This window comes from Larus michahellis, chromosome 15, assembly GCF_964199755.1.
Source record: "Larus michahellis chromosome 15, bLarMic1.1, whole genome shotgun sequence".
Taxonomy (NCBI): Eukaryota; Metazoa; Chordata; class Aves; order Charadriiformes; family Laridae; genus Larus; species Larus michahellis.
In genome coordinates, this window is record NC_133910.1 from 11,867,537 (window position 1) to 11,887,386 (window position 19,850).

The following is a 19,850-nucleotide window of genomic DNA, read 5'->3' on the forward strand; positions in this document are numbered from 1 at the left end:
GAGGAGGCGCAGGGACCTGCTTTGCCGGTGGTCAGAGCTGGCCAGACACGGAGCCGGGCTGTCGGGAGGCGTGTTCCCGTTGAACCATACCCAAAAGCCAGGCAAGCATCCTCTGGGGTGGGCAGGAGGGCTCCAGGGAAGGGGGCTGTCTCAGAGCCGAGGATAGAAAAGGACCATGGCTTGGTGATCTGCAAGAACGAGAGCAAACCCCATCAGATACCCCGTTCATCCCAAGGCAGGTACGAGCCAGCACTGGTTCAGCTGGCTCAAAGGCTGAAGGACAGCAATGTCGTGACATGCAAAATTAAATCTGTCCAATTATTTGCTCGGTTATGGAGCTGGGACTCGGCACGGCTGATGGGGCTGGGAGCAGAACCTGCGTTCTGCATCAAACCGAAACCCTCGCAAACATCTAGTACAGTGCTTTCCAATTAACCCCTTATAAAATATTAACAACACATAAACACACGTATGAAAGTATGGTCAGATGTTTCCCCGAAGTAACTCGCTGACTCCCATGACTAAATTTGGATGAGTGAGCCTCGTGCACCAAATAATTAAGTCATAGGCTATAGAAAGCAATCCTCTGGGACGTACTTGTCTTTGAATGGCTCATCCACTTGAAAAGTAATACATACCATTAAGTATATGACCATATGGCATCCATTTATAGAATATTGCACTACAGGCAAATAGGACAAAGGTACGCCCCTTAAAGCACTTTTCTTATCTCATTAACTTTGGGTACACGTTACAGAAAAGCTTCTCTGTCTTTGTTGTGTTCAAGGACATTTTGTGCTGTTGAGTCTTTCTTGTCTTAAACGAGTTGCACTAGGAAAATTAGAATCTAAATGTAGCTGTGCCCTAAAGCAAACAGCATTATTTTGCCTTTCTGTAATTCAATTTATTTTTGCAGATCAATGTTTTGAAGCAAACGTATTCTTTTGTCCTCAAATCCTGCCTAATGACAAAGCTGACTTTGGGTAATTTGGCACACGGCGGTGCCTCACTTGTGGCAGCGTGCCTGGCCGGGGCGCTGGCAGATTCAGGTGATGCCCTGCCGACGTGCTCCGGTCTACCTGAAAAATCTCCCCCAGACTGGGCAGACTGGCTGGGACAATCTCCGTGACCACCTGGAGAGGTCTTAGAGAGGAGCCGTCTGGTGCTCGGGGCCATGAGCACAGCTCCTTGGCGGGCGGGCGGGCAAACCCAGAACGCAAAGCCCAGCTGCTGGGACAATAATCTGCATGGAAAAGCAACTCAGCTTTTCAGATTCAAAACTCCGGCGAGACGTGCGGGAGAATCACGCCGATGCACTCGGGGAGCTGTGCAATGAGCGGGGTCAGTTGGCTGCAAAAGCCCGGCCCCTCCTGGAGCCACCAGCATCCCCCCCACTTCGATTGCAGCAGTCGCTGGATCCAGCTCTAAACCTTATAAAAACAACGTGTTCCCCTTAAATGAATTTGTACTGAAGAGATGCATTAATTAAATAGAAATGAATGCAGGTGCCTTACAGCTTGTTGGCTTAACAGATTTCTCTTGTGCGTCGAAGATCAATACTGCTGCCAATTACACCCTGGGTGTCTAGCCCCCTTTTTTAGCTTCTTGGAGGGAAACCCACTGCTAAATATCGAAGATCTCCACAAACCTGGCAGTCCAGAGCCTTGGAAATACGGTGTGTAGCAGAGAAACGGGTCCTGAGAGAGCTGTCCCCGTTCCGGCTCCGGCCAGCATTTCAGTAAGAGGAGCAGTGCTGACACAGGACAGGATCTCAAATCCCTGTAACTGGCTCAAGTATCCGCATGTGGAGGATCGTTCATTGCTTGTGGTTTAATCCAGCTCTGGGAAACCACATTACATCTTTTTTTTTTTTTTTTTTCTTTCCCCTCCTGCTGAAGGGCCCAGCAGGGACCTTCTGCTAAGGCCGAGAGGTTGAAATCCATATGTGCAATTTGCAGCAGTCGCCAATTGCTTATATTCAATTTCCTGACCTCGGTGATCCGTGATCCTTCCAAGGGCCCTAATGCATCCATCTGCCGAGCTCAAAGCCTGAACCTCATCAGTGAATAGAGCTGTTCACATACCACTGGGCTGGAAAACCATCATGCCTGATGGTGCTAAACACGGTCACCTGCTTCTCAGTTTGGAAAGGAGGTGGCAACAGTCAAACGGCACCGGAGCGAGCCCTCTGGGGCTTGCACTGCTACCAGGCAGCCCACTGCCCGTGAGATCCAGCTCAATGGGCTGCTTGGGTGGGCAACGAAGGCAGGACAGGTCCTGCCATAGAATTGTAGGGTCATAGAATGGTTTGTGTTGGAAGGGACCTTAAAAACCATCCAGTGCCACCCCTGCCCTGGGCAGGGACACCTCCCACCAGCCCAGGTTGCTCCAAGCCCCGTCCAACCTGGCCTTGAACCCCTCCAGGGATGGGGCAGCCACAGCTTCTCTGGGCACCCTGGGCCAGGGGCTCACCACCCTCACAGCAAACAATTTCTTCTTCAGATCTCATCTAAATCTCCTCTCTTTCAGTTTAAAACCGTTCCCCCTTGTCCTATTGCTCCACTCCCTGATAAAGAGTCCCTCCCTTGGTCACTTGTAGAGAGAAGACAATAAACGAAGCAGGGGAGTCTCCTAATATTTTTATTGTTCCTTAGATAACTGTGGATAGTACAAAGTTTTCCTCTTAAAAAAAATTAATTACCTTCACACTTCCATAAACAGGGCTTCCCATGGGAATCTGATGCCACAGAATTTCCACAGAAGCAATTTCCAACCACCATAATGCTATGTAGATAGTATAACAGTAAGAGAATATTCTTGTAGTTATCAACATGAAATTGGTTATCTGTGTATAAGGGTGAACACTGATCTTTTTTTTTTTTTTCTTTTTAGAAACAAAACCATCATTTATTAATCCAAACTACATCATTGCATTTACAACATTCATTGCATAAACTGGACATACAAAGTTTTGCCACCTCTGGTAAATAACAGACATACATTATACAATATATTTGCTGAATACATAAGTTCAAACAATATGGGTACAACAACTTGTTCATAATACATACTTAAACCATCGTGTTTAATAGTTACTAAGACACAGATCCATGAGCTACTTCGGGTCTCAGCACAGTTAATCTAAGTGACAAGAACACAGTAGAGAGACAGTAGCTGCAATGGAAGGCGAAGAAAACTAACCTGTGATAGGTCTTGTTCAGACAGCGAGAGCTCCTCACGGGTCAGCTTGTTCTGCTTTAGAAATACAAATCACACATCCATCACAGCTGACCGCGATGTCGGGAAAATGTCCATGCAACCCACACACAGAAGAGAGCGAGTCTCCCAAGGATAAACTTTCAACAGTCATTGCCTTACTTCTTTAGTATGTACTATAGGTCTGCTATCGGAACAGAAACAAAACAAAACCCCAAACTGAAGTGGTTCTTTTAAGTGCAGTTCCAGCTGCAAGTACATGGTTATTCGTGAGTCTATAACACAGGGCCAGACTTCTAGAAATGTAGAGGTAATGCTGATCTGTCAGGTTTATGCTGAATAATCCTCCGCGATGTTGGTCTTAATTTTGGCAGCTGTTTATATATTTACTTATTTAAAGTGTGTTTCCTTGATATTAGTTTTGTTGTCGGTTTTTTTTTTTAAATTAATTTCTCCCTTTTTTTCCCTTTTTTTTTTTTTTTTTTCCTAAATCAGTTTCTAAACAAGGATGGACTACAACTCGTCGGACCTGATGACGTGGAAGAGGGTGACATTGTAAAGTATTTGGTGCCCGTTGTTCCAGGCATAGAGGGCCCGATCCTTGGGGTTGTAGTCCAACATGGAAATGTGCGAGTACTTGTTTTGGAAGGGGATGTCGATGTACTCGTAGGTGGAGGCGTTGGTCTGGTAGGCGTAGTGCACCTTGGTGCCTCCCGAGTAGCCGTTGGTGACGTAGAGCGTGCCGCAGATGATGAAGGCCTCCCCGGCGCTGCGTTTCGGGTAGCTGGTGTTCCAGGTCTGGAGGCTCTGCAGGGTGTTGGGGTCCAACTTGCTGATGACGATGTTGCCCGCGTTCTGGTTGGTGGCGTAGACGGCCCACAGCCCGTTCTCGTCCACCATGAGGTCAATGTCCGAGTGGCCACCCCAGGCGTAGTGGTACATGTTGTTGTAGCCGGCATAATCCAGGCTGCGAGTCTTGAGAATGGTCTCTGTTTTCAAGTCAAACCTGATAATTATGTGGCTTTGGTATTTATTGAAATAGATAGAGCCATTGTAGACCACTTGACCGGTGCCCGACCATGGGTGAGGGAGACGGTGAGAGGTAAAATTGTCAGTATTCATGAAATCTGCCATGGATTTATATTCGCGGACGAAGCGGTTGTTGTGGTAGCTGTCCATGTACCAGACCTGGGCGAGCAACAGAAACACGTGGGGTTAGAAAAAGAGCAGAGACGCGGCTGAGCCCTTTGCGCATCACCCTAGAAACTGAGCTGGGACCAAAACCCAGAGCGAGGAATCCAACCTGTGGGAAAATGATGTGTCCAACACCTGCCACCTACGCCCAGAAATAAACCCAATTTTTAGAACCTCAAATCGGCCATTAAATCAACTAAATAGCAACGCTTTCCTGGGGAGTAACCTGGTGTTTCCCCAGAAACCTGTGGCTGTAACAGATTCCTTGGGAGTGCTGCATGATGGACATCGTCCTTCCAGAGGGCAATTAACATCTTTTCTCTGGCTAAACCCAGCATATTATGTTGATGCCGCTTTTTTTGTTTCCCGTGAGCTCCACCGCGGTAGCGCTCAGTAAATGATAGCAGCTGCTGCGCAAAACTCCGTTAATTTGGCATGCAGAAGCGATGGATGCAATCGCTCATTGTCAAGGAAATTCAGGCAAAGTCCATATTGGTTTAAAAATCCTACACTTCCGCATCAAAAGCTGAAACCAAGGCCGCTAAAACGTACGAGACAAAGACATCAAAATCTTGCTATCGGTAGATGGGGGAGAGATTTTTAGATCATCATTTAAGCGTCAGTTCACTAGGGACGCTGTCTAGACTCCTTCAAAAAAAAAAAAAAAAAGCTTTTGTCATATGAAACTAATTCCGAAGCAAATGACAAAGCTGTGCAGTTAACATCAAGAAGAAATATCCAGCCAGTGAGTGACATTCCGAATGCAGTTGCTGCCTAAAACTAAGATAGCTGCTTTCTGTAGAAACTCTTTAGGAAGGAGAAAAAGTAAATTAAAATAGCAAGAGGGAAGCCTTTACGGGTGCAGATTTGGGTAACGTGGTAGCGCAAATTCTTTTGCAAAATCTGAGGGTGCCCTCTCTGCAACATGGCTCTCCCTTAGGAGAGCAGACAAACATTTCCACACGGTGTGAGCACGTAAACTGCTTTTTGGCTGCTGTATTTGAAAGGCCGAGGGGGGTCTGCAAAAACTTAGTGGGGAAAGTGCAGCCCCGCCTCGTTACCCCCCTGGAAACACTGCAGAGGCGGGGAATGGACGTGTGGCAGGTGGCCCTGACCGTCACACCTCCACCGTGGGCTTGGGGGTGGCTGCAAAAGCACCGGGGAAAAACCAGGCGCCCGGGGCTGAGAAGAGCCTGCAGCCTGGGAGAGCTTCTGCTGTCAGACCTGGCGCTGGAGAGCATCCCCGCTTCACGCAACGCCTGCATTCAACTACACCAGCTTGGGAAATCACAAAAAAAACCCCTAAACCACCCAGAAAACCAATTGTCTCTCTGCTGCTCCCATTTCATTATTTGGTATTAAAAATTTACGCATGCCCATGCATTGTGCTCAGTTTTTAGAGAGACAAAGAGAAGCCTGGAAGGGCAGAAGCCCAGGGCATCACGCCGTGGCTGCAAGGTGGCAGGTCCCAACAGCATTTCGTGCGTTGGAGAAGCAGAGATTGATGGCTAGAAACCGGCTGGCTTTGAGCAACCTCCTCCTCCTCCTGCCAACCCCCATCAATCCCGGCGCTCAGCATCCCCCCCGCCGCCTCGCCGCCGGGCTGCTCCTGCGGGACTCCCAGTTTCCCCCAGTTGCGTTCAATGACACGAACAAATAAATGACCATCCGAACCACCAAACGCCTCCTGGGGCTTGGCGACATGAGATGGCGATGATGAACTCATCCCCATCCCCATCTCTTCCCCATCCCCAGTTTGCCACTCTGCTGGGCAGCCAGTGAAGTTCACTTCATTGTGTGTTTCTAATAAAAGTCACAGTAGATTTATGTATTACACACACATGCTCGTGAAGCTTGAGCTACAGTCCAGAGAAAACTGCTTGTCTACTCTCACGACAAAAATAGGCTGCAGAAAAAGGCACGGGTAATAAAAATATGAAAAAAATACCAGTTTGAGACAAAACTCTCTGAAGACATGGAAAGATCTTTAGCATTTGATCAACTGGCTTCAGCTGCAACAGGCCTGACTCCTCCTTCACTGATGTACAAATCATGTTAGTGCCGAGGGATGCGGCAAGCACAGCCCGAAGGGGACAAATCTGAACCTTGGCTTGAGCAAAACGAGATGTGATGTGGGTAAAGCCTTCCTGTCTCACTTCATAATGAGGATCCTGTGGTGAAATTTTGTTTAATAACTGTAAAATATGGAGGTGTCGTATTGGGGAACCAGTGCCAACCAGCTGGCTGCTGGAGGGAAAGTGCCCGACGCCTCAAGTCACCGCAGCTTCGTCACTGCACGTCCATGGGCCAACGGAGCCACCCCCAGGGGTGGCTTCTCCAGAGCATCCCTCATCCTCTCTCAGCTACAGAAAGCCGATCACGGGGCAAAGCTCTCAAAATAGCTGCCCCGACACAGCCCTTGCTGGTGCCTTCATCCTTTGATGAAGGATGCCGCATGCAGCAGGGAATTACCACGCAGCCAAGCTCTGTGGCTTTTGTTTTGTTTTGCTGCCTACAAAATCCTCAGCAAACGCTCGAGATATTTTCCATTCCATCAGTCATGGGAAGCCTGGATTGATTTTCAGCCAGTTATTGGCCTCCTACCTCCTTGGGATCAAAATTGAATGGTCTGAATGGAAAAAAAAAAAAAAAAAAGACCAAAACAAAGGAAAACAAATCTCTCTCTGGCTGCAGTCAGTTAATTCCTCAAAACAATGAAGGTGGAGGATGGAGGACAAATGCAGTCAGATGACATTATCGGAGGCACCGGCAGCAGAAGAGCAGCAGGGACTGGGACCACGGGGTCCCTCTGCCCGGGCCCAGCTCTCTCCTGGCTGCCAAACCCAGATGAGAAACCCCATATTTGATTTTTCCCTCCCGCGGGAGGCACAGACCTCGCAGTGACACTTCTGAGACCGTGCGCGCTCATCACTGCAGTGAGTTTCACCCGCCCTGTGAAGGGACCACTGCAGGGGGCTGCTCAGCCCCCTCCTCCTCCTGCCTCCCTGCGGGATCCTCAGCCCCCTCCCGCGGCAGAGGAGGCCAGCAGAGCCCCCTGCGATGAATTAGGATGTTCCATGGGTTTCACAGGGCTTTGGTGCTTGCACGTAGTGAGTTTTCAATGACCTCAGCCTCATGGATGGAGGTGGGAACACAGGGACGGAGCTGTGGCGGTCTTACCTTGTTCTCTCCCTCAGGCGCGAGAGGGTCCGTCATCCACGATCCAAACCTGGACCCCGAGGTTTTAATCGTGATCGGGTCACTTATTCCTGTCAGCTTGCCACAAGCTGAAAAAAGAGTGCAAGGCTGGTGAGCACCACGTCAGACCCCCCCCCGCCCCCCCGCCTGGTGGCTCCTGTGGGTCTTTGCCAACCAGCCCCGGAGCCCCGATGAGGGGCACCAGAGCGAGCCACCACCCGCACTGTACTGCCCTCTGCTCTCCCCCGCTGATGGGCAGCTCTGGTTTTATTTAATTAGAGGTAATTAGGCTGGGAACAACTGTTGGATGCTTTTGTTTGTTTCACGCCTCTTAATCACAATTGTCCTTATCACACTGCCCCCAAGAAAACAAGCTTTCCTGAACCCGCCGTGCTGCCAATGTCACGGAATAGAAAATGAGAAGAGTTAGCCAGGGTCGAGCAGCCAGGTGGAGAAATTAGCTGAAAAGCTCTGCTCGTTTCTGCTGTAATAGAGTGGGTGCAGCCAAGATAAAAAGACAGACGTGTCTATGCCAGCCCTGCTGCAAACGTACATTTGTTACAGGTTACGCAAAGGAGAGAAGAAAAAGAAAAAAAGGCCAAGGTGGGAAATTATATGCAATATAAATCCCTTCCTTGCAAAGACCATTTAGCGGCTTCTACCAGCCATCTTCTCTGTTCCCTATCATCGTGTCTGCACGCTTCGGAGACACTAATGAATTCACCAGCCTCCTCCTTTGCCAGCCCTGGGAGAGGAACCCAAGGGCAGGAGGACGGGAGGCAGGAGGTGGGATGTCCCCAGGGTCCCCTGGGAGCTGCCCCGGGAACCCTGCCCAGACTCAGCATCACCACAACAGGGACCCGCACCCGTGCAGCGCTACGAGCCAGGTTTTTGAAGCATATTTAGGTGCTCCACACTGTTGACTTCATGCCACCGAATTCAGTGGCCACGTCAGCACATTTGCAAGCCCAGCCAAGTGCCTGGCTGTGTTTTTAAGCCCTGAATACAAGGTGAAGCAGCGGCAGCTCTCCCCCAGCTCACTGCGCCGGCAGCTTTTTTCCTTTCCGTGGCTCTGTCCCCTGACATTGAACCCAGCATCCCCCCGGGGACGCCCCTGACTAGACACTTGCAACGCTACAGCCTTGGCATCGAAGGTGCAGCCACACGCCGAGCTCCTATTTCCAACGATATCCCCAGGTTTCAGCAAAGCTGCCGTTCTGGTCTCCTGCAACACCAGCGTTCTAGCATACGTGCCCCAAGGAACGAAAGACGAAGAGACAAAGATGTGGATGTGGTTTTGGATGGTCTTTCGCTATGGAACCACACTCATTTAAAACCCGGACACACTCAGTGCAGAGCCGGTCCTGGAGCAGCATCTCCTGAGCAAGCCAAGCTAAGGTCAGTGGCACCAGGGGGACAGCCACAACCTGAAGTTCAGAAGATGTTTCCTGACGTCTCCTTTTTGCCGCGGAAGCCTCTGGCAGGCCAGGGAAGGGGAAGGTGGTGGTGCTGGGATGGAGCAGCTGCTCCGGAGGCTGGGTTTGCAGCCTGAGCTGCAGCTGCACTGCGGTACGGATGGTGCCGATGCTCAGCGAGGGGTACCCGGGGCTGGGGCTGCAAGGTGGGAGCCCATGGAGGTGCTGCTGAAACACATAAGGAGCTCTGCCAGCTCAGGACAAGGTCCTTCTGCTCAAAATTACCAAGTACAATCATAGAATAGTTTGGGTTGGATGGGACCTTTAAAGGCCATCTATCCCAACGCCCTTACAATGGGCAGGGATATCTTCAATTAGATCAGGTTGCTCAGAGCCCCGTCCAACCTGACCTTGAATGTTTCCAGTACGTACAGTCTGCAATATCTCTTCGCTGCCTCTCTCCTTCGCCTCTTCTCACCTGTCCCTGTATATTCCTCATTAAGGCCATGGGACGCATCCACCTACCTCAGCTCTGAGCTGTGGGCAAAGGGGTCACCTCAGCCTGGGACATAAAATTGATGAAGATATTCTTGATATGTACCAGCCTGCCATGGGCAAAGGGAGCATCAGCCTTCCCACAGCCTTCAGGCACCGGGCAGGTACAGAGAGATCCCACCAAAAAGCAGCGAGCTTTGCTGGCCTCACCGAGACACGACGTACAGGATTTTGTCTGATGCATTCAAAACCTCTCAGCTCAGGAGGAGAGTGAGGTATTGACAAAGGGACGCAACGGGTTAAAATCATAAATGCTTAATGTATTGCAAATTCCCCTTGCAGAGGACCAGCCTCCCTCTAATCACAGATCTGCTCAACGCTGCCTTCCATTATCGCAGCCCTACATTGCTGTCACTTTATCTCCTTCCTTCCATTTCCCTGGAGAGAAAGGTTGTACAAAAGCTCATTGATTAAAAAAAAAAAAAAAAGTAAAAAAAAAAAAAAGAAAAGCAGCAGCAGCTGATAAGGGTAAACCAGTGTTGTTTGCAAGTAGTGAGGCTCCATCTCATACACGTTTAGCTGGAGGCACATTCACAACAGCTCTTCAGCAATGCAAGGGGGTTGCTCTTACACAGGGCAAAGTGTTTTCTTTCTTGGTGTAAATCGATCGCAGGCACTCAGATGCTAGAGGGAAAGTTTAAAAGGGATCCTTTAAGGCCCCTAGCGAGCTGGCTCCCTGCAGCTCTCATGGGCTTGCCACCCAGGGACGGACAACTACAGCCTCTGCGATCCTCATTCCCCCGTCCGTTCCTCGTGAGATCCACACCACACTCCAAACACCATCAGGTTCTTCCCCCTTTCTATGGGGCTCGCATAGGAAAAACAGGAAGATTACTCTGCTGGGGGCAGAGGGGTCTTGTGTCTTCTACTGCTTCCCCCGGACATGTCGCAGCTTGAACCAGAGCAGTAGCTCACAAGACAGGATTCTTGCGACTCCCTACTCTCCGGCATGGAGCAGCAGCCCGCACAGCCTCGAAGCACCCCCCAGCAGCACCCCCAGCCCCAGCAGCGCTCCCCTCCGCGGGCGAGGAGCTGAGCGCGGGGCGGTGGGGTGGGAGCAGAGCTGGGGAGGGAGCCCAAGAAACCCAACATCCAGGTCTTCCCCTTATCAGACTCTACCGACTCGCACAGGGCAGTTTTCAAGCCCCGGCTGTGATTGCCCGAAGCTGCTGCTTGACTGCCCAGCAAAGCCCTCCTGCCCCGAGCAGCCCAGCACCCATGGGTGCCGAGCCTTTCGCAGTAGACCTGCTCTCCCGTTGGGATGGCAGGAGCATGGGACACCACGGGCATTCCAAGTCACTCAGGGACAAACGTCCAAGAGGAGAACACGAGCTGGTGCTCATCCATCAGCCCACGGCGCAGGGGAAGCCTGGGAGCAGCAGCTTTCGGGGCGTGCGCAGAGGATCTGTTTTCATTCCAGCTTCCCCAGCACTACTGGGGCTCCCGGACCTGTGGCCCACGGGGACCGGCGTGTCCCTGTTCTTGGAAAAAAGCCCAAATCAGCCTCTTGCCCAGTGACCCTTGGGGCTGACCCCGCCAACCGCCTCCGACCTCAGCAGAGCAGCAACGAAACACCGCGCAGCCCCTTCGCCAGCCGCACAAGGAATTTTCCAGCAGAAGACAGGCTTTCCTCCAGCCAGTTAAAAGGACTGCTACCATCCTCCCAGGATGCTAACACCCCCGCTCCGTATTTCTCCTAAGATCCAGCCCACAAGCGTTGTTTAGCGGCTCAGCAGCAATTTATCCACCAACGCAACCACCAGGTTGACACCAGCACCATCTCCTTCTGGACTCAGTGGTTCTGCCCGGGCTGCCGCTGCCGCAGTCGAGCGCCTTCCCTGCTGGGGCTTCCCGCGAAGCCGAGGGCTGATCCACATCGCACATCCCGGGATCCCACATTCCCCAGCAGGAATGGGGTTGCAGTGGTGGGGTCGTGCCTTGCCCTCGTCTCTGTCACTCGTCCGGGAGCGCCCCCATCCCAAAATCCACCTGGGACAGGCCGGCAGGGCTCTGTCCTCGTCTCTGCACCGGGACCGTGGGCTGGGATTTTGTGCAAGAGTCAGGGAAAGCTCATTCCGTCAGGCAAAGAGGAGCTGGCAGAGCACAGACGACTTAAATTCCCCCTCGAATCACGGAGTGACAACCTCTCTGCGCCTCCAAGGCTCCTCTTAGGAACATTAATGGAAACGCTAAAATCCCTGTATAAATAGTGATCTTTAAGAGTGTAAACAGAATAACAGATTGAACGTGCCATTATTGATTTTTTTTTTTTTTCCCCTTCACACACATGCCAGGGTCAGGAAGCGTTTTCACTCTTGATCCATCAATAATGCTTAGGAAACCCAAAAATGCAAAACAGGACCTTGTCTAAGGAAAATGCTGCTGCCCTGTGGAGCATCAGTGCTTCCCCAGGGGATGGGGAGAGGAGAACCGGACGGGAACCGGGCACATCCCCTCCCCTTCCCTCGTCCCGTGGTTATTGCAGCAGCTCCCAGCTCCTGTCCTGGGTGCTCCCAGCTGCATCCTGAGCTCTAGGAAGCGAACGCCTGCCAGGTGAGCGGCACGGCTGGCCCCATGCAGGAGCAAATCTGAGCTGAAACGTGCTACTTGAAACGCCAGTGAGTCCCTCTGAGCCGATAATTTGCAGCAAACAGCAATCCTCAGCAAACAGGGCCTCACCGCACGGCAGCAAAAGTGTCTGCAAGGCTGTTATCCGAATTTAACTCAATTAACTACCATTTTCACTGGTTTGCACTCTGGAGCGATAAACAACATCGGAAATTCAATCCGTGCTGTTTGCTGTTAAGTGACCAAATAAATCACCCTCCTGGGTGAGCAGCAAACCCTCCCGGGAGAACCCTTGTGAGACTCAGCGTCCGTCTCCACGAGCACCCAGGGGTGCTGCAACGCCCCGAGGCAGAGAAGCTGCCCTGACCCCAGAGGCAGCAAGAGGAGAAAAGAAGGGGCACGGCCAAAGAGCCCAAATAAAGCCTCAGAAAGATTAAAAAAAAACCAAACCCCAAAGTTCCTAGAAAACATTGCCTACAAGAGCTGGCCATCCCAGCTGTCTCCATCAGTCTTACGTGGGCTCCTTGGGTGGATGTCCCAGCTGGAGGACCTGAGCATGAGGATGTAACGAGCCAGGACATGGCCCAGAGCAGGAAGAGCTAACGGTCTAGAAGCGAACTCTTTTTTTGGAGTCCTGAACGGTTTGGGAGTTACTTCCTAAAGTTCCCAGGGTCATTGGGATCATCACAGCTTCCCTGGCTCTTGTAGACCAGCCTGGGCTGGGCAGCTCCACCAAGGCCAGGCGGAGAGGGGCTGTGGGGTCCAGGATGGTTTTGTTTAAAGAACTATCCCTGGGAAGTACTTCTGCAGCCCAGACTCGAATCTCTGGTCCTGCTGCTGTTCCCCCTCCCTATCACCCACAGCTCCTCCTCATCTTCAAGAGATGGGCTGAAGGCTATGGATGCAGCAAGCGGATCCCTCCTCTCATCTCACCCACATCTCACCTGCCTTCGGCAGGGGAGAAATGAGAAAAGCCGTTCGCAGGGCAGAGCTGCCCTGTGCTGGCAGTGTAGGGCTGCTGGGGGGGTTTGCTACATGACCTTGGTCAACCATAGAATCATTCAGGTTGGAAAAGACCCTTGGGATCATCGAGTCCAACCATCAACCCCTCTCTACAAAGTTCTCCCCTACACCATATCCCCCAACACCACATCTAAACGACTCTTAAACACGTTCAGGGATGGTGACTCCACCACCTCCCTGGGCAGCCTATTCCAGTGTCTGACCACTCTTTTCTGGGAAGAATTTTTTCCTAATATCCAGCCTAAACCTACCCTGCTGCAGCTTGAACCCATTCCCTCTTGTTCTATCGCTAATTACCTGGGAGAAGAGACCAGCACCAACCACTCTACAATGTCCTTTCAAGTAGTTGTAGAGAGTGATGAGGTCTTCCCTCAGCCTCCTCTTCCTCAAACTAAACAGTCCCAGCTCCTTCAATCGCTCCTCAAACCAGACACTCCTGGGCCTGCTCTCCATCCTTTCTTGTCTTACCCACTGCAGGACTGTCATTCCCGAGCTGTCTGTATGGTGCCCATGCGATAACGCTCCAGGTGGTAGGTATTGCTAAGGCAGAAAGCACCAAGTCATTATAACCTCAATCATTTCTGTCCCCATTAAGCTTTCAGGGTGAAATTCCATCAGGTGAGGACAAGGAAGGTCAGGACTTCCCTGCCACCCCTCAACCCTGCTGCCTTCCCCGTGACCACTGCAGGGCAAGGAGAGGGACCGCAGAAAGCGACGGCACGACTCGCCTCCGCCTGTTCTGCCCCCGAACCAAACCTGGGCACATCAGCGCTCGTTAATAAATGAGAAGTCAGGCTCTGCCCTCTCACTGAGCCTCCAGGGGGGGTTATACCCGCTGCCCAGGCAGCTCCCCGGGGGGGAACGTGGTGGATGACTCGCTGCACGCTCCTACTGCTGAGCAGCCGGGCTTACGTGGAAATTCACTTTCCCCTCCCAGATTTCCAGCGAGAGGTAGCTCGTAAGGGACATCCAAGGTAAGAGAGGACAGGACGGAAACGCGGAGGGAAATACAGGCGAGGCGGCTGCTTACAGAAGTGTGGGGGCAGCTAGAAACAAGCAAAAGCAATCCCACCAGCAGAGACAAGAGAGAAACAAAGCATTACCTTGCCAAGGATATAAAGTGCTCAGAAGAGATCTGATCCTCCACGAAGTTACCTGAGAGCGTAACTTCATATGTGCTACCAAAATAGACTGCGGAGCAGTTAATGTGTTTAGATTATCTCAATTGCTTAACAAGAAAGTCAATAATGTAAGTAGAAATTAAATCAAGTCAGAGAGAGGCCAACAAACGGTGGGGAGATTCCCTGCAGGTGCGGAAGGCAGTGCCCTCCTTCCCCCCTTCGCCACCCCCGGTTTGGGGTCAGACCCTGGGTTTGGCTACAGCTGTGTCTCCCCACAAGAGACCCACGGGCTTCGGTCAGTTAATACTCTCTGTATGAGATTACGGGTGAATCTCTCGGGTTTTAGCATTGCCGGTTACGTGGCCTGACGGAAGGGGCTCCCTGGGGGAAGGGGAGAGATGGGGGGGATTTATATCCTGCTCATGGCACAGTCCAGACCAAACCGCGAACCCACACCGGCCACATCATGCTCTTCTCAACGGTGGTTTGCAAGATGCAAAAGGGGAGGAAAAAAGGGAAACCGAGTCACAGCCTGCACACACACACACACACGCGCGCGGGCGCTAGCGGCGCGCAGAGACCTTTGCCGGTGCGCCAGGTCCGGTCAGCAACAGGATCGGACAGGGATGCAGAAGCAAAACGGGGGGCATGTGTTGGCTTTGCATAAGCGCTGTTTGCAACAGGCACGGGCATCTCACCGCATTGCGCCGCCCGCTTATGCAAAAAGCCACATGCCCGCTCGAGGGCCCGATCCTGAAGCACTTACGCCATGAGCAACATCGGTCTTGCAAGTAATCCTCAGCAGGACTACTCCCAGGATTAATGTTACTTATAGCATAAATGTTTACAGGATCCCAACCCGGCTGTGCCAGCTCATCCCTTACAGCCAGGCCAGGCACGGGGAGATGTCCAGTCTAGCATCTCTGCCTCCAGACGGGATGGGTGGTTTGACATCGATGGTGTTTAGCCAGTGCCACCATGTTGTTCTGAGCCTACCTAATTTTTGCATGCATGCACGAAGCCTTTCTTCAAGATTTGACACTCTGTTCTGAAGCTCTTCGTAGTCATAGGCGCCAATCTCTTCCTGGAGTTCGTTTAGAACTGACGTCAGATTCTGGACCTCCTCTTTAAACTGCAATACCAATTTGGCATCGGCTTTGTACTCTTCCAACACTGGTATCAAAGGCCTAAGTTCCTCCATTTTCGCTTTTATTGCCTGCAAGGTTAAAATAAGCTTGGTTCAGTGCTATGCGTGCAAAAATCTGCAACACTCTGCCTTGACCTGGTTGCTTCCTACGTGAGTGCAATGTTCATACCCCACAATTATTATCATTAAAATTATTTTAATTATTATTTTGGTCCAAATGATGTCTTGGAAAGAACATATTAAACAGGCTGCAGAACACCAAAATATTTGGGAAAGGCCTTTATTTGTCATTTTTAGAATGCAACATCTTAGGGTTACATGCTTCAGATCACATACACAAAGAGTTCTTTTTTTTTTTTTTCTTTCCAAAAAATAAAATAAAATAATATATATATGCATTGACAAGGGTTTCAAACTATTCATGAAATGCATCTACAATTGCATGCAAAGGAAGATCTCGGTTGTGTGGTTCAAGGTTCCTTAGTGAGATATGGTGCTAATTTGGAAAATAATCAAAAAAATAAATGCATGGTGCAAAATGCTCTGTGGCCCTCTTTTCATGGTTACATGGGAGTGAACTGCTTCTTCAGTCACTGCAGCATTGAAAAAACTTGCTTTTAAGTTAGCCCTGTAAGCAAGAAAATGAAATACTGTTGAGGATCTAGCTCGCTAACCTGCCTTATATAGATAGCCATTCATAGACAAATACTCTTACGGAACTAAAAAGAAAAAAAAAACAAAAAACCAACACAAGAGCTCCAAACCACTCACATTTTAATGCTGGCATTAGCAGAAACAAAATGCTGTGGCTGTTATTTAAAATGGTGCTTCGGCAGCAAATTAGACAAAAATCCCTTACTGTTTTTAGCCATGCTATAAAGAACATAAAAATCAAAGTCATTATCAAATTTATTTTGCGGAAACGAAGACTTTTTTTTTTTTTTTTTTTCTTTCCCCCCCATAAATTAACTGAAGGCCTCGTTTAAAGGCACGGTACGCAGCATTTTGTTGAAGATGCTTTGCTCCAGCAGTTAATGAGCAGACATAAATATGCATGCACCTACCCGTTAATGAAGCATGTTAGTGTACACGGTAAACCTGGTGCTGCGAAAGCTACTGCACAGTGGCCGAGCTCCCAGCGCTCAGGGCTGCGACATCCCACTGTCCCGGGGGCGACCGGGATCACAAATTGGTCCTCAGCCTCGTTTCTTTCCTTCCCATCCCCTCCTATTTAACTCAAGAGGCTTTCCCTCTTTTTTCCCTCCTGTCCTTTTTTTTTTTTTTTTTTTTTTTTAATGTGGGGAAATATATTTATTTCCTTATTTACTTGCACTTCCCGGTGCAGGCGCCCTGGCAGGCAATGGGGAGGATTAGACTCATCAGAATGGAGGGGGGACAAAAAAAAAAAAAAAAAAAAAAAAAAAGAAAAGGAAAAGGAAAAAAAGAAAAAAAAAAGAAACTCACGCTTAAATCAGAAAGATGATCCTTACATCCAGCCCGCGGATCTAAAATTTAGGGTCCTGCGGTAACCGGAGATAGGGAGTGGAGGAGGTGGAGTCGGGGAGAAGTTTTGAGAACCTTCTTCCCAGCTTTTTATGATGCTACTTTGGTATTTCAGCATTTAATTTATCAATTAAAAGATTCTGCTTTAAAACACCAGCCAGCTGGGAAGCTGCCTGAGAATGAGGATGGGAATCGGCTGGGGGGCTGATCAGAAACGTCCCCAGATTTCACTAGAAATCTTCTCAATTTGTTTTTCACATCTATTAATCCAAAGCATTACTAAAATTTAAGATTCCAAATATTGCCGACAGCCTCTTTTTGGCAATTTCCTTTGTTCTCCGTCGTGTTCTTGAAAGTTTGACCATTGCTCGCCACGACAGCCCCGTTTAAAAGGCTGACAGCTTTACTTCTCGTTTGCGCGACACCGGGACAACACAGAAATAACCCATCAGAAGGTGCTGGCTCTGCTGCCAACACCGTTATTTCAAAATTGGACGTTTGCACATCCTTGAGATGTGCAGTCTGCCAGCCCGAGGACGGCTGCAAGAGTATTTTTGGGTTTGTTTTTTTTTTTGGGGGGGGGGCGGAATTAATTTGTTTGATGGATTGCCCTGTTGCTACAACCAGCCCAAGGAGGGCAGCGGTTTGGTGACAGCCCATTGCGGTTTGCCACGCGCTGCAGAAATGGGAATGGAGCCCCGGCTCCTTCCTGGCTCTTCCCAAGAAAAAAAATGGGGTCCCGGGCACGGCGTGGGAACTGGCCTGGCCTGGAGGGAAATTTGGGCAGCCCTGACCTCAGCTGCCCCGGGGTCTCCCCTCTCACGGAGCAATCCCGTGCCCCCTGTTTGGGGCACCCAGGCGGTTCGTGGGTACGGGATCGCGGAGATTTGTGCTTTTAGCCTATAGAAAAATGTACTGCGGCCGAGGACGCGATGCCGCAACCCGGATCTGGCCGTGCTCGGGACAGGAGGGAGCTGCACGGGTGGGAGTACGACCGGACCAACGGCTATGTGTGACCGGGGCCACCGTTCCGTGCGAACCCCGCAGAATCCCCGGCCAGGGCTTCGTTAGCGTTTTGGAGAGCAGACTTACCTTAAACTGCCTCGCCAGGTGCTGCTTGTGGCTTTCTTCCACTTGCTTAAATTTTGACTCCAGTCCCCTCATCTGGTTTTCCATCTTCTCAACGTACTGTAGGTCTCTCTGAGTCCGCCTGTCCAACACCTCTATCGACTGGGACATGTTTTGCACCTGCCAAAGGAGAAGGGGCTCATTAAGGAGGTGCCTCCCCAGCAGCAAGGCAGCCCCGCTCGCATCCCAGCGCCGGAGGCGGACCTTGTCCGACACGCTCAGCAAAGCTAAAGGGTGATCACCCCATGCATTATTTACCGGTTAATCGACAGCATTACGACCCCCATGCTCTAAACCAGCAACGTGGTTTCATAAACATTTATTCTGCCGCGCTGCAGAGGATAATTTAACCATCACGCATGCAAATAAGGGTCGTAGTCAAGGTGAAAATGCGTCACCCTCCGTGGCCTCTCTGAGAGGCTGGGACGGCACCTGCCATCAGGCGAGGAGAGGCTCTTGGTGGAGCAGAAGCACATCTGACTGCGAGGAACGCTTCTGCTGAGGTGCACATTAGCATCTCCTCATGCACGCAAGTGACACTTACTGATTGCCTGAGTGCAAACTTTACTCCCAGCTAGTAAAAACTTCATTATCCCAACAGCCCGACTGTTTATACAGCAGCTGCCACAACAAACCCAGCTGCAGGTGAGGGCAGCCTGGAGCTGGGAAGCGCCGCGGGGGGGCCCCGAGACCTGCCTGTCCTGGTCCCCCCCCGTCCCTGCCCGCTCGGGCGTTTGTGCCGTGTCGGCATCCTTCCTCGCTGAGCGGCGCCGCATCCCCGCGGCCCCCCCGGGCAGCACCCATCTGGCCCAGCCAAAGGAATGATGCAAGAAGGTTGGCTGGGCTCACGGTGAGAAAAAAGAGCCGCTTGCGCTGAAGGTGTGAGGAGAGGAGGGAAGCCATAGCTAGGCTGACCTGATTTTGAAGGCTGGCTGCCATCTGATTTATTAAGATATTCCCTTCTCCCATTTTTCAGAGCTCTGATTTGGGCAGGCACCCAAGCACCTATTCAGCAGAAAGCAACGGGCGTAATTTGAAGTCTTTGCGTCAGGGACGGTGGTGTTTGTCGCGCGGTTTGTGCATTACGGGGCTCAGCCCACGGCTGGCGCTCCTGCCACGGCAAGGCGACCGCCGGCACCGGTAGGGATGACGCCTGTGTTTAAAATGAATCAGGCACCCAAGCGCGCTGCTGCGTCAGGGCCCCAGCTACAGGCATCCCGGTCCAAGGCTCCTCATCTGTGGGCGTCTGAGCAAAACCCAAATGTGAGCCAGCACCGTCTCTGCGGATCCGCTCCGAGACACTTCCCAGAGCCCGTGCTGCCACATCCCCTCCCGTCTCCGTCCTCGCCAAAGCCAGGGCTGAGATGGAAGGAGATGGGTGCAAGTGCAATATTGCCTCCAGCAAATCACGCTGGGCTGCCGCGACTTACCTGGAGTGACAGCGCGAGGGGATGGCGGGACACCCGCACGCAGCCAGGTCTCGGAGGCTACTTGCTGAAACCAGCCTAGGTCAAATGCCAACTTTGGCGTCTGCATCACTGAAGGGATCAAAATGCCCATTGCTCATGCATGACGACAAGAAAACTATTACGGGGAACTATTAAAAATGTATGGACAACCTATATTTCAAAGGCCAACAGCGAGGAGACATTTTCTACAAGCAGGACAACTGCTCCGGGGGTCCAATGGTCTCCCTCAGCAGAGGTGAAGCTATTTTCAGTCTCCGAGGCCCAACACACCCCTCAGAGATGAACCAGCACCCATCCTGAGAGCCACCAAGGA

General features: G+C 51.0%; 1 protein-coding gene across 3 annotated transcripts in view; it reads right to left on the reverse strand.

Moving 5' to 3' along the window:
• Positions 1–2,623: 2,623 nt before the first annotated feature.
• Positions 2,624–19,850, reverse strand: part of OLFM1 (olfactomedin 1) — a 35,226-nt gene continuing 17,999 nt past the window's right edge. For 2 of the 3 annotated variants that reach the window (XM_074608187.1, XM_074608186.1), the window contains exons 3-6: positions 18,033–18,188; positions 15,287–15,506; positions 7,591–7,697; positions 2,624–4,404 (exon numbers count right to left, since the gene is read on the reverse strand). In XM_074608187.1, the coding sequence (XP_074464288.1) occupies positions 3,730–4,404; positions 7,591–7,697; positions 15,287–15,506; positions 18,033–18,188 (1,158 nt within the window). In that variant the 3' untranslated portion in view covers positions 2,624–3,729. Of the gene's footprint in view, positions 4,405–7,590; positions 7,698–15,286; positions 15,507–15,701; positions 16,066–18,032; positions 18,189–19,850 lie in introns of those variants that run through there. The other variant, XM_074608188.1, reaches the window with a different exon arrangement.